Source organism: Balaenoptera physalus (genome assembly GCF_965194825.1).
Source record: "Balaenoptera physalus genome assembly, chromosome: 6".
NCBI classification, from domain to species: Eukaryota; Metazoa; Chordata; class Mammalia; order Artiodactyla; family Balaenopteridae; genus Balaenoptera; species Balaenoptera physalus.
In genome coordinates, this window is record NC_138885.1 from 103,728,822 (window position 1) to 103,743,814 (window position 14,993).

The 14,993-nt window shown below is 33.2% G+C and overlaps 1 protein-coding gene across 1 annotated transcript in view; it reads left to right on the top strand.

Annotated features, from left to right (window-relative positions):
- The window catches only part of SPAG16 (sperm associated antigen 16), a gene marked incomplete at its 3' end in the record, with an annotated part of 901,411 nt that overhangs the window by 55,786 nt on the left and 830,632 nt on the right, over window positions 1-14,993 (top strand). Inside the window, exons 7-8 of the mRNA XM_082467474.1 lie at window positions 5,234-5,351; window positions 9,654-9,723. Coding sequence (XP_082323600.1) covers window positions 5,234-5,351; window positions 9,654-9,723 — 188 coding nt within the window. The remainder of the gene's footprint in view (window positions 1-5,233; window positions 5,352-9,653; window positions 9,724-14,993) is intronic.

Consider the following 14,993-nt stretch of genomic DNA (forward strand, 5'->3'; position numbering starts at 1 on the left):
ATTGCTGATTTTATTTAATTTTAGTTAATTTAAGTTTAAATTTAAATAGCCACATTTGGCTAGTGGCTGCTGTATTGAACAACATAGCTTAGGGGTGGTCAGGATAATTGCTGTCTTTTGTAGTGATTATGGTCATTATGGCTATTATGATTTCTTAATTATAGGCTGTCTTGAAAGAATCAATGTACTTTCTAACTTAGCAATGTATTAGAAATTAGCGTTTTTCTGATTTTTCTTAATTGAATCTCTATAGAAATCAAACACCAGTTTAATGAAAGAGAGATTGCGTTAACTTGACAAAAAGGCCTTGAGAGTGTTTATTCATTGACTTTAATCAATGCTTTTGGTTTCATATTTTGGTCTAAATTATTTTTTTGGTTCATAAAATTGTTCCAAGTCCAGAAAAATTCAGAAAAAAGTCTTTGAAATGATTTGTTTTCCTCTTAACAAAAACATTAATTGAGAAGTAGTACAATGTAATGGAAAGAGCTTGGATTTTGGAGTCAATTAAACATTGGAAGCCTGGCTCCACTACTTACCTTTGTGTGCTCATTGTAATTCTGTTTCTTATCTGTAAAAATTGTCATAATAAAAGTACCTAATATAGTGTCTGGAACATAATAGATAGTAAGTACTCTGCACATACCCTAACATTGAAAGTATGTGCTAAATATATACTATTTCATGTAGATTTCCCTTTTGCATTTTTATACAGGTCTCTTTTTAGAACTGTATATTGTATTTTGTTTTAAAAAATTTTATATTTTAATATTTGGGAATTAATTTTATATCTTTTATATTTGGGAATTATCCTACTCTCAGGACAATAAAGAGGCCTGTGGGCTCTTCTGAAGTCATGTAGAAGTCTATAAAGGTAGCGAAGCTTTTTCTTGTACAAAGATAACTAATTGCTGTGCCTTCATCAGGGTGAGGTACTCATTTGCACAGAGGAAAAGCCCAAAGGTATTTTAGTAGTTGTGTGTGTGTGTGTGTGTGTGTGTGCGTGTGTGCATACATACACATACACATACGTGAGTTTGAATCACAATACATTCTTCATGGGAAAGATCTCAGGTTTGAGTCCATTCTCACCCTCTGTGCTGATACAAACAGGCTTCAGTACTTCAGTTACTTGGGTTGATGACAGTCTCAGAGCACCTTTGTATCCAGCTGTGGCAGCTGAAATATGATTGTTCACGGTTGCTGATGTTCTATTCATGGTAAATTGTTGTTTGAGTTTTTGTTTAAAATTTATTTTTGAGACTTCTAGCCTATGTGTAAAATATATCATACTTGTTAAATTTCCTAGAATGTTTAAAGAGAATACTATTATAATTTATTTCATGTAAAAATTCAGCATTTTCAGATTATACTTTTTGTAATCCTTAGGGGCCCCAGTGAAGAAATCCACATTACATTGGAATATAACTACACTTAGTGTATATTCAGATAGCCTTTATTTCCATATTTAATCAGGAAGAATAATGTCTCCATTGGACCATCTGGATAAATCACTAATACATTTTTTCTGAGGACCTAAAACAAAATTTCGTTGATGACCTGAGAGTCACAAAAAAACTAGTCATGAAGTTAATCAATCACCAGTGAAGTTAATCAGTCAGCAGTGAACACCTTATCTTGTAATTGCGCTGTTGTGTAATAAATCAGCTATAGAGAAGAGGGTTTTTGATTCCAGGATAAGTTAGGGTCTGGCTTCTGTGTGTCATATTTTACCCAAATATTTCAATGATGTGTCTTTTTATCATAAACCACAAAAATTAGCCTTAATGTTTTCTCTAAATTGTTCAACTAAGTTGTAATTTGTTGCTTTTACCTGTCAATTTTTCAGAATTTCCTGTTTAACATGAGTGACTTATTATGAATGCACTTATTTTCAGAATTTTTAATACCAACAATTAGAACTGATAAGTGGATAAATTATGAGGTTCTTATGGAATTTATAAAACAGTCACACTCTTTCAGTCTGATTAAACAGAAGATTTCTGTGAATGTTGTTTCCTTGTTATATCTTATTGGTATTTATGTGTTGCTAGTTCTTTGCACAGAGGATAATCCAGTCATGTCTCATGAATGAATAGATGCCAAAATCATCAATAATGTTTATACTTCAGTTGCCCACAAACTCAGCACACAATGTTTTGTGTATATAACTCTGTACCTGAATATGTGTTTACAAGTGTATAAATGTCCCTAGAAGTGTATAGTATATAGCAAAATGTATATATGCTAAGTACATTAAGTAGAATAGGGGGTGAAATTATATATACTACTTATATCTTTTATTTTCTTACTCTCTCTTGCTTTGCTGAGTGTGACTGAATTAATACACACTAAGTATATATTATATATAAAATACATATTATATATAATATAATATAAATATATATCATAACTTTAATGCTTAGGTTTTATTACTGTCATCAATGAAGTATAATCAAAATTATGTTGAGAAATATGATTTATAAATCAATGGCTTTCATAAATATATTCATGAAAATATTTTATAAAATGAGGACTAACTGTTTTAATTTTTTAATAAAAACAAATGTAAAATTATTTTGGGGGACTTCTGCTTTGAGTCATATCAGAATAACTGGTATAAAGCTAGCTCTCCAGCTGGTACTGGACTAGCTGTCCACTGTAACGAACTACAAAACTGGACAGAATTTTTGGTGTTGTTTTTTAGAGTAGAACTGGGATGTCCAAGAGGAGGGAAATACACAAAGTGAGCAGCATGATCAGCCCAGATTTCTGTCTGGAGGCACTTTGCAGAAAATAGTATGACAAGGTGGGACCCAAGCAGACCACGGTAGTCTTGACGAGCTGACAAGGCAGAGGTCAGAGTTCAGGGCTGCTGAGAGAGCTAGAATTTGCAGGACAGGGTGCGCAAAAGGAGGGAGTTACATGAAAAGGCACTTGAGAAATATCTGTAGTGGTTCCTTTTAGTCTTTGACCAGATACTAAGTTGTGGAAGTACATGGTAAGAGGACATGAAGCCTGCAAAGAACAACTCCTGGGCAACTGTGTGCCAAATGGAGATTCCAGAGATTGCAGATGTAGGAGTTCTGACCAGCTACAATGGAGAAAGCTCACTGAATACTCCGAGCACTCAGTTAAGACCCTGGATAAACCCTGCCATAGGAGCTGAGCTATTCTAGTCTTGGAGAAGGAACTATTTTAGACTTGCCCTATAAAAAGCTTAAAGGTAAACTTCGAAAGGCCTCTGCAGCAGCTTGCAGCACAGCTGAAGTGTTAGCTCTTTCTAGGGCAGGAGGGCCACCTCTGCAAGCCCATAGGGCCTGAGGAGGAGCGCTACAGAAACAACATTGTCAGGGACATCCTGAGAACCAGAGAAAAAGAAGTCATTTCATATTGATGAGAGTCAGTTCATCAGAAAGATATAATATGCATGATTCTAATATAAGACTTGAAAATATATGAAGCGAAACCTGATAAAGCAGAACGGAAAAATAGATATTTCCATAGTTATAATTGGAGATTTTAACATTCCTCTTGTAACACTTATTAGAAAAATAGGCAAAAATTCTCAAGTTGACAGAACAGGACAAATTAATTGTGCATAATTGACATTTCTTGAATTCTGTCAATACTTTGGACTTTTCAAGTGCCTATGGAATGCTCACCAAAATAGGTCGTATGCTGAGCCATAAAACAAATCTCTATAAATTTCAAAGAATTGATATCCGTACAAAGTATCTCTGACCTCAATCAAATTAAATTAAAAATCAATGACAAAAAGCTCTGGAAAATTTCCAAATACCTGGAAATTAAGTAACATATTTCTAAATCACCCATGAATCAAAGAAGGAAATGAGAAAATATTTTGAACTGAATGATTTAAAATGTAACATTAAAATTTATGGGATTCAGCCAAAGCAGTGCATAAAGTGAAATTGATAGCTTATATTAGAAAAGAAGAAAAATTTAAACCAATGGTCTAATCTTGTACCTTAGAAGCTCAAAAAAGAACAATTAAATACAAAGAAAGAAAAAGAAGATCAGAAACCAATAAACTAACAAAGGTATAAACATAAGAAAAATTCAACAAAATCATATTTTGGTTGTAAAAAATATAACAAAACTGACAAAATTGATAATAAAATTGTCAAACCCTAGATATACTAATTATCACCAAATGTTGGCAAAGAGGTGAAGTAACCAGGAGTCTCATATATTGCTGTTGGAAGTATAAATTACGACCCAGCAATTCAACTCCTAGGTATGGTTTCTAAGAGAAATGAGGGGGGTACATAACCAAAAATATCTTATATGACTTGTATAAGAATTTTCATAGAAACTTTATTCATAATAGTCCCAAACTGAAAACAACTCAGTTCTTCATCAGCGTAATATTGGATAAACACATTGTAGAATATACATACAAAGGAATAGTACTCACAATAAAAAGGAATGAATTACTGATATATACAACAACATGGAAGGATCTAAAAAAAAATTATGCTGAGTGAAATAAGCCAGATTCTGAAGAGAACATATTCTATGATTCCAAGTATATGAAGGTCTAGAATCTCCTGAAATGTTAGAAATGCTCTATATTTTGATAACAATGTGGACTACCTGGGCATGCATGAAAACTCTGAACTGTAATACTTAAGATCTATATATTTCACTCCATGTAAATCACACTTCATAAAAATGAAAAAATATTTTGAAAGCATTTTCAAATAAAACAGATTCTTAAAATTTATATCATATGTTGAGATGAATTGAGATATCAAAATATTTTATACTTAATTTTCTTAATATGAGGTTATTCATACTTGTTTTCAAGACCATCCTTAATTTTGATGTGAATGACACCCTTTCTGTTTAATCATCTATTGTTTGTAGCCCTTGTCTTTTTGAAGATTGTTTCTGAATTAAAGAAACTGCAATTTTGTTTTCTGTCAATGAATAGCAGCAACTTCTGGGTGCATACTTGAATACAGCAAAAGTAAACAGAGAACTAGTTAACTCAAGAGAAATGTGACTTTCCCATCTCCACCTAGGTTGCAGGGAAGTTGCATGCCAAATAATACTTCTTGCACTTCTTGGCTCTGTTGTGTTGACCTTTATATGGTTAATTCATTTCTTATTCCAATGCAAAAAAATAGAAAAAAAGATTTAGGTGTTAGGTGGAAATCACTGATTTAACTCAATTACCCTTTAAGATGCCCTTTATTTTTCATAGGTTGAAGTTACATTACGCATCTTATGAACCAACTATAAGAGTATTATATGAGAAGCACCACGCTTTACTGAAGCAGAAAATGCTGACCTCTTTGGAAAGAGACAGAGCAGTGGGACAGGTAAAGAGACCATCCAAGCTACCTGAAAATGATTTTTAACCATTTATTTTTTATAACATTATTAGAAATATTGGTTTTGTTTCTGAGTTAAATTTTAAAAGATTTCCCCCAGTTGTCATGCTGTAAAAAAGATTAATTTGGAAACATCCAGGAAAAGTATTTTATCCATTTTAAAACTACAAAGATTATTATTGAATTAAAATTATTTAATTAAAATATAACTTTTTAGGAGATTATTAAAATATAGTTACAGAGAAGAACTCAGCCATTAAAACATAACAACATTTAAACTGGGTTTTAAATGCCAGCTTTGACAGCTATAAACCTGGACCTTACCTAAACACTTTAAACTCAGATTTCTCATACATAAAGTATAGCCACAATGACCTATCTTTTAATATTGTTGTGAAACTTAGATGGGTTAATGAATAGAAAGTCCATGCAATTCACCCCCAAATGAATATTTGAAACACCTAGTTACTGACCCAATTTTCAGTCATTTTTGCTGTTGACACCCTTTTTCATTCTTCTTGCAGGGTTTTTTTATAGGCCTAGGCCTAGGGTAGTGGTGAGGAATCTCTAGTATAGAATTCAAGAAAAATGAAACAAAATGTTTCTTGGCCACATTAAAAATATGTAACACTTTTTTAGAAAATATAAAACTGCTACTATGCTTAACATTCTTTTATTGTATTCTGGAGATTTTAATTTTTGGTCAAACTTTCAGAAGCTACAGAAGCTTGCACGATGGTTACAAAAGTGTGAATGATTTTATTAAGACTACTTTAATCAACTGTATATTGTCTTTTCTTGAGTGTAATCTTCAGCTACTAAAATGAAAACATCACTTGTCTCCTTGTTTCTTTGTGCTTGAAATTTAATTGTGTATTCTTGAATGTATGAATTGCATTAATGGTAATATTGCATAAAAATAGTTTAATAATAGTCTACATTTTTATGGTACTGTATTGTCAAGCCTTCAGAATTTCATCTCTTTGCTCTTTTTCATCTAACCTGTCCCCACAGCCTCCCAACAAGAGACACAGTTCTACAACCTGGAACACTGTGAGCTAGATTCAGGTTGCTCCTGCTTCTTTTCCTGCCACAAACCAACTTAGACTTTTGCTCCTCATCTTACTCTCCTTTTCCCCCTGTTCTCATGCTCATCTCCCTATTACTCTTCTCTCAGGAGGAATCCATCAGTCCCCTGGCCATACATTCCCAAGTGACCACGTATACTTTGGCATCTCTGACAGACCACTCAGACTAAGTTTCAATATTCAAGGATATCAGGGCCTTCCAGGCATCCATGATGGCAAGTGCCTACACTCCCCTCCAGATTGTTAATTTCTACATCTGCCATCTATCTATCACTGGACTGGATCTTCCAGTCAATATCATTGTGATTAGGGCTAAGTTATCTTCCTGGAATGGCCATCAGTTCCCCTATCTCTAACATGAGGTTAGATCAAAGGCCATATTAAGGACATATTTAGGCCACATACAGTCTTTGGGTTTCAGATTGCTCATCACTGGTCTAGTTACAAGAGCTAAGGATTAGGAGTGATAGGAGTCAGCCCCAGGTGTGCTGCAAAGTAGCCATGTGAACATTCAGGTAACTTTACATATATGTCTCTTTTCTCATTCATTAAACGAAGATAAAATTACTTGCCGTATGATTGATATGTATCTAAAATGAAAACATGTTTAAAAATGAAAATCATTCTCTCTATGAGGAAGGGTTGAATTTTACACACTACCATTCAGATATGTAAAGAACTGTATCTTCATTATCTACAACTTATTTTGTCTTTGAACCCCTACTCCTGCTGAAGGCAAAATAAAACATAACCTGCTATTAAAGACTATCCAGATCTTTCTGGGTTAAAACAGTCTCTTTGAGTTTAACACAGGGTGTTTGAATGTTATATTAACTGATTGTTTAGCTAAAACATATCTGTCAGTGTTAATTTTCTGTCTTCAGATAGCATCCTTTTCTTCTCACTCTTCCCGGATGGCTCCTGGTACAAGAGATCCTTATGTGTCCACTGGCCCGAAGTCTAAATGCTATCCTTTCGGCCTTCACTTTCTAGTGTAGTGTGACTGGTTTGGTTATATTCCTGGTGTTTAGGTACATGGTTCTGGGTGGTTCTTTTGAGTGTGAACCTAATATACCTTGCTTATTCCATGGCCTCTGCTACACCATTTGTGAGATCCTTAACATCTGCACCTCATTGTCCTGACTCTCATTCATTGTCATTTCCTTAAAAACCTTATCTTAATGACCATTTAGCTTACTGTGTTTCTCTAAACATATAGACTTCTCAAATACTTTGCATGAAGAAGGGTTAGATTTTAGAATTTTTAATGGTATTTAGTTTGTATATAAGAGTGAAAGTATACTGTGAGATGACAAAAATCTAATAAGTATGTGTTTTCAAATTCTTTTGATAGATAATAAACAATGTAACTTTTATTTATTTTTAAAAAATATTTCTTTTATTTATTTATTTAATTTATTTTTGGCTGTGTCAGGTCTTAGTTGCGACACGTAGGATCTTTGTTGCAGCCCGCGGGATCTTTCGTTGCGGTGCACAGGCTCTTCGATGCGGCACATGGGCTTCTCTCTAGTTGTGGTGCCCGGGCTCCAGAGTGCATGGGCTCTCTGGTTGCGGCACGTGGGCTTAGTTTCCCCGAGAAATGTGGGATCTTAGTTCCCCGATCGGGGATCAAACCTGAGTCCCATGCCTTGGAAGGTGGATTCTTTACCACTGGGCCACCAGGGAAGTCCCCAACTTTTAAATTTATTTAAGTCTTATGGAAACATCTATAATTTAATTAGTTTCAGCTTTACAAAATTACTGAAAATGTCCAAAGTTCTGAATTAGAGCCCCATGTTTCAAAAAAGATAAAATATAATTTATTTGTTAGTATATATGTGTATAATAGATTACATTTTATCATTTTTGGATCATGGGGTTCAATTTAGGATAAATTCTAAAAGATACATACATACATATATATGTATGTATTTCTAGGTCTGTCTGCTGAGAGGGTCTAGAAGTAATGACACTGCAGTAGCAACAAGTATACCCAGTGCCCAATATCAATTTCTAATACTATTCTCCAATAAGAGGAAGTAGTTAGTGCTCCTTGGAGAAGTGGCTGAGTGTAGTCTGGGCAAGGAAAATACAAGATGAGCCCGGGTGAGCATTTGGGGCATCATGTTGTGCTAGAAAGTAGGAAATGTTCATAATGTAAAAAAGAAAACAAGGAAGGAAGGAAGTGAGGAAGGAAATACCCAATACGATAATGGAGTATGTCAAAGGACAAAGGAACTATTGTGGGCAACTATAGATGGACCACCAACCAAATTTGGTTTGGATGTTGAGCCTGGTGATGTACCATGGTAATGCATGGCATTAACAGGGGAAACAGGGTATACAGGAACTCTCTGTACCATATTTGCAACTTTTATGTAAATTTTACACTATACTAAATAAGAAATTCATTAAAAAATTTTATAATCCATTTGGCATCCAAGAATAGATACAAAATTTTCACTTTTTTTTCCCACCCAGGCATTTCATGAGCACTAATCCATAGATTACAAATTATTATCTGATATTTTCCATTAATAAAGAAATGTTGCTAATCAATGATAGTAGAAAAATGTGTGTATCTGTATATAATTAAATAGATGATATTTTGTGTTGGCATAATCATACAAGGGATGAGATAACTTTTTAAGGTTGAAATTTTAATTTAAGTCCGTTGTTCAGGAAATATCAGTAAATGGTATGCCACCAAACTAACAAATTGAATAAAACAAGGAGTAAGTTTGTTGGTGGAAAATGAGCTAAGAGTTTTAGGATAACAACAGTCTCTTCATATTTTACTTCTCAAGTAATACTTACCTCATCTTTTATGGACATAAAGATGAATTAGGCTGTTGTGAAGCAATTTCAACAGAGGAGAAAACTCTCTCAAAGTAGACACCTCAATAATTATCATTAAAAGTGTGCAACGAGTATTGTTGTCTCAGGAAACTATGCTGTGAAATAAATGTTTCAGACGTTTACCCATAATAGACACTTAATACTTGCCATGGAATTGAATTTAAACTTAAAATTATGTTTTCTTTTGTTGCAATTAATGGTTAAATTTTTAAAATACATAGGGATTAATCCAAGAGAAATTAATATTTTCTATATTTTGTAATCAATATTTAAACATTGCATTTTAACCCATTTTTTGAGTTATTTAGTATATAACCTCATATCTTTGGATTTTACTTTTTAGATTTCTGGACTTCAAGAAACACTGAAGCATATGGAAATAGGGCATACTTTCCATGCTCCTGAAATTAGAGGTAAAAGTGAACTATAATAAAACTGTAATTTATTATTGGTTGGTGATTTTTCAATCTTATCAGAACTCAAAATGCTGATAGGGTGACTTTTCAACCCTATATTTGAGGCAACTATTTTTAAGCATTGGAAAACATCACAAGTCACAGAAGGCAAATGATAGAAGGAAAATTTGTAAGTTGAGCTTCACCATCATCATGACTTTTTGTCCAGGAAAATTTCCAAACCAAACTCTATGGTGATGGAGGTCAAGAAGAGCATAGCAGTCCTGTTTGAACTGAAAAGGCAGACTATAGTTCATAAGTTGTTGAAGCATCTAGAATCTGTAGGAAAGGGCACCAGATAAGAGGGTGCTGCAATGAACAGTGGCTTGGTTTGTGAGAGAGTGTACTATGAGTCCTTAGCTGATGGCTGGGCTACACATGCAAGACTACCTGAGACTTGCCAGAGAGAAAAGGCTCTTTAGGATTAAGAAGGGACCAGGGATCTATATTTCTGTTTTGTGCCAGTACCATACTGTTTTGATTACTGTAGCTTTGTAGTATAGTCTGAAGTCAGGGAGCCTGATTCCTCCAGCTCCATTTTTCTTTCTCAAGATTCCTTTGGCTATTCTAGAGATTGTCATACTGAGTGAAGTAAGTCAGACAGAGAAAGACAAATATCATATGATATCACTTATATGTGGAATCTAAAAAAGGGTACAAATGAACTTATCTACAAAACACAAATAGAGTTACAGATGTAGAAAACAAACTTATGGTTACCAGCGGGTATGAGGGGGACGATAAATTGGGAGATTGAGATTGACATATACACACTACTATATATAAAATAACTAATAAGGGCCTACTGTATGACACAGGGAACTCTACTCAGTACTCTGTAATGGCCTATGTGGGAAAAGAATCTAAAAAAGAGTGGATATATGTATATATATAACTGATTCACTTTGCTGTACACCTGAAACTAACACAACATTGTAAATCAACTATACTCCAATAAAAATTAAAACCAGTAAGAAAAAAAAAAAAAGAGGGGACAAGGGATTCTAGTTGTCAAGCAGTGATGGGATATATTGGCATTCTGGCCAGGCCTGGATGGAAAGACCTCTTCAACACCTTGTTGACACCATATTAACATTAACCATCCTGTACCCACCCTATAAAACGAAAAAGAAAGCTTACACAGGATTCCTAGGGGAAACAGAGTTTAGAGTTTGAATTTTGCCAAGTTAGAGAACCTTGGGGAATATTTAGGGCTTTCCATGGATCCACTCGAACAGAGCATAAAATTAAGCCTGGAATTCAAGGTGATCATCAAAAAATTAAACTGCTTACTAGAACAGAAATCAGTACCTTTCAGAGGAAGATAATTGTCCAGAGTCTTTAATAATCTACCTTCATACTGCTCAGTGTATAATTAAATTTTTCTAGTTATGTTATAGAAATTGGAAAATGTGATCCACAATCAAGACAAAAACAATAAATGGAAACCTATATTCGGATGGCCCAGGTGTTGTATTTAGCAGATAAAAATGCTAAAGCAACTATTTTTTAATATGATCAAGCACTTAAAGGAAAATATTACATTATAAATGAAGTGGTAGAAAATCTTGGCAGATAAATGGAAACTCAAAACAAAAAGGAAATAGAAATCTCTTACTGAAAAATATAGTAACTAAAATCAAAATTTTATACTTCACAATAGATTAGAGATGATGGAAGTGTCAGTGAATTTTAAGAGCCATCAATAAAAATCAACTATTCTAAAGAAGAGAGAGAAAAAAAAGGAAGGAAAATTTGCCTGTTTAACATACAAGTAATTGGAGTCCCAAAGGAAAAAAAATGAGAATGGGGCAAAAAAATATTTAAAAGATGACCTAAAATTTTCCAAACTTGATGTAAAGCATATACTCACAGATCCCAAAAAAGCAGCTAACTATAAACACAAAGAAATCATGCCTAGATGCATCATACTCAAAATTTATGTGAGAAAATCTTGAAATCAGCAAGAAAGAAAAAACATGTTACCTACAGGGAAACAATACTGCAAATAAAGGCTTATTTCTCATCAGAAATATTGGAGGCTAGAAACAATGAAATGACATCTTTAAAATGTAGAAAAATTTAATTCAGAATTCTATATTCAATAAAAATATCCTTCAGAAATTAGAGTGAAATATAAACATTTCAATACAAATGAAGCTGAGAGATTTTGTTGCAAGCCATTCTAAAGTACAGGAAATACTAAACTATTTTCTTTGGGCCAAAAGAAAAGTAAGCCAGAAGAAACTTAGATCTGCAGAACTGAATACTGTACAGAGATTTAGAAATGTTAAATTCTGGTTAATGTAAATGTTAAGATTTCCTCTTCTTAATTTTCTTAAAAGGAAAGTGACTGATAAAAACTAAAATTATAGCCTTGTAAAATAATGCTATATAAGGTATGTAAAGGATAAGAAAATAATAATTTGGGGGGTAGTGCAAATGTTCTATATATCTTGATTTGAAGATATAGGTGGTTGGTTATATGCCTACTTATCTTTGTCAAAACTTACTCAACTCTACACTTAAAATGTATGCATTTTATTTTATGTAAATTATACCTCAATAATGTTGACTTAGAAAAGAATGTTGGGAAGCTCTAAAATATAGAAAGACTGCAAAATGGAGAATTTTTAATAAAAATAATATTCTGGTATTTCCAGATGACTGTTCATTGTGTTCTCTGATTGATTAAAGCTTAAAAGAAATGTGTAGCATTCTCATATTCAAAAAGTTTTTCTCAGCCTGATTCAGTAGTTCCTTTCCTAATATTTTATATTAAAGAAATATCAGTTATGCTCAGTGATGCCTAGAGAGTCTATGCACAAAGATGTTTATTGCACTCATATTTATAGTAACAAAACTATACAAGCAGTTTTAATCTTTAACCCTTTATCTCTGTTACCTTTTTTTGAATTCCAATTAGATGTGTACTTGATCTCATTTTAGCTTCCTAATCTCTTAGATATTTTCTGTTTATCTCCCTGGGATAAACTATGGATAATTTCTTCAAAACATTTTTTTCAGTTAAGTAATTCTTTTTTCAGCTGTGTTTAATCTATAATGGAGTTAGGGACTGGCACAATATAGGTACTTACGTATTTGTTAAATGAATATATTCATGCATATCTGACATTTAACCAGGGGCCTGAACATGTTCAGTTAACATTGGTTGAATGTGTGCAAACGTGAAGAAATGGTTGAATGGGTGAAATTTAGCACTGGGAGTACAATAACTATAATTTCTATAAGTGAAAATTTGTTTATTTGATGTTTACTTTATTTCTCTTAAGGAATTGTACCTTCCTTAAGATAATGATTGTGCCCAAGTAAAATTTGGGAAACTGCATAGCAGCAGTCAGTACTATAGGCCTTTTCATTAACAAGCATTAGATGATAAGCATGAGGATCCTGTGATGGAGAAATGGACTTTGCCAGGGTGTTACTAAACATTAAGAAGCACTATGTGGAATTTGAAAATTATATGCACTTTTATGAATGTGACAAGGACCCAATGTTTGAGTCTCTCATTTGTTCTACAAATCTTTGTATAAAGTGATATTTATCTGATAGAGAGTGGGAATCATGTTTATTATTGGTACATTGAGAAATAAGTGTTATTTTTCTTTCAATTACACATACACTATGCAATGTGTATTCTCATGTTTTGGTTGCAAATGTCGGTTTTTTTCCTAAAATATTTTTATAAAGTGTAAGTTCTTGTAATTTCATCTTGATTGTGGAACAACTACATATCCTCATATATAAACCAAGCCCTTTTTGATTTGTTACTTTCATTTATCCTTACCATTTTGTTTGTTTGTTTCTTGCTTTTTATTTTATTTCTTTCACAAAGTGGTGCTTAGTAATATTTTGCATGCTATCTGAGGTCTGCTCGTATTCCTAGAATTATCTCCTGGAATCCTGGATTTCTCACCTTACTGCTTTCTCCTTTCTTCCCTGTAGATATTACTATACAAATTCTCCTTATATGTAAAAGGGAAAAAAAGGTAGTGACCTTCACAGGGTTAATGACAGGATTTCATGAAATAATACGTGTAAATTGTTTAGACCAGTACCTGTTAGATAGTAAAACATCAATGAGGCATAAATGCGAACAATTATTATTTTAAATTATTATCATTATCACGCTTTCACTCTTGGCTGTTGAAGAGGAAAATACAATAAAAGAGAAATTGAAGTGAAAATTTTTCTCTAATCTCAGTGAGCTGTAATTATTGCCTTTTCTCCACATTTTGACTTCCAGATGCTGTGGGGCTCTAACTTGTGGCACCGTAGAGCGAGGACATGCAGTCTGGATACCCTAGCGTTAGAAGTTTTTTTAAAGTACTTTCATGTAGTACTAACTTATGCAGCATTCGGCTTTTATGTTATTGTGGGGATTATTTTGATAGTTTTCTTCCTTGAAACTGGTACTGAATAGGAAAAATTAGATCAGGAAAGAAACTAAATGTTAGCATATGCTTCCTTACTTTATAACGTCAGGATTCTTTGAGAGCCTTGACATTGAAATCATCCACATATTTTTGTGTTCATCATCTTTTCTCTATTATAAATTAGAACATTTAGTCACTTAATTATGAGTTAATGATTATAACCATATTAGTTATTTGAAATCTGCTGGCTGTTTAGAAATACAGGGGGAAATTATGTATACCTAAACATGTATATGTATATGGAAAGATGTGAAAAAGAAACAGACTTTTCCTGTCACCTTTCTTTTTCCCTCAGATGATTCCTTTAGAACTGCTCTTTATGTCTAGGAGAGTGTGGGGACCAATGTTACAACTATATTGGAATGTTACCCTGTGTTTTCTTTTCTTTTTTTCTCAACATTGTGAAGCATAGAGAATATTTTATTAATACAATATTCATTCAAAAATCTCTTGTTTATTATCCAGTTCCACTTGGGAAATTTTGTCATTGCTTACCATTCTCTCCTTTGACCCCCTTCAACTTTTGTTTATAAACACATGAAACCTCATGATAACAGGAATTTAGATATAATGTAACTGGAGATTGGCTCACATGCTCTTCAAGTGGCTTGCAATGCTGTTTCACTAACCTTGCAGCAGTGCCACCCTGCATTTTTGGGAAATGAATTTGAGACTTCATTTAAAACATTTTAGTATGGTTTTAATATTATTAGTTTAATACTTCAAAAAATACGTGTATAATGAATTTGGCTTTCTTTTTTTTTTTGGTTA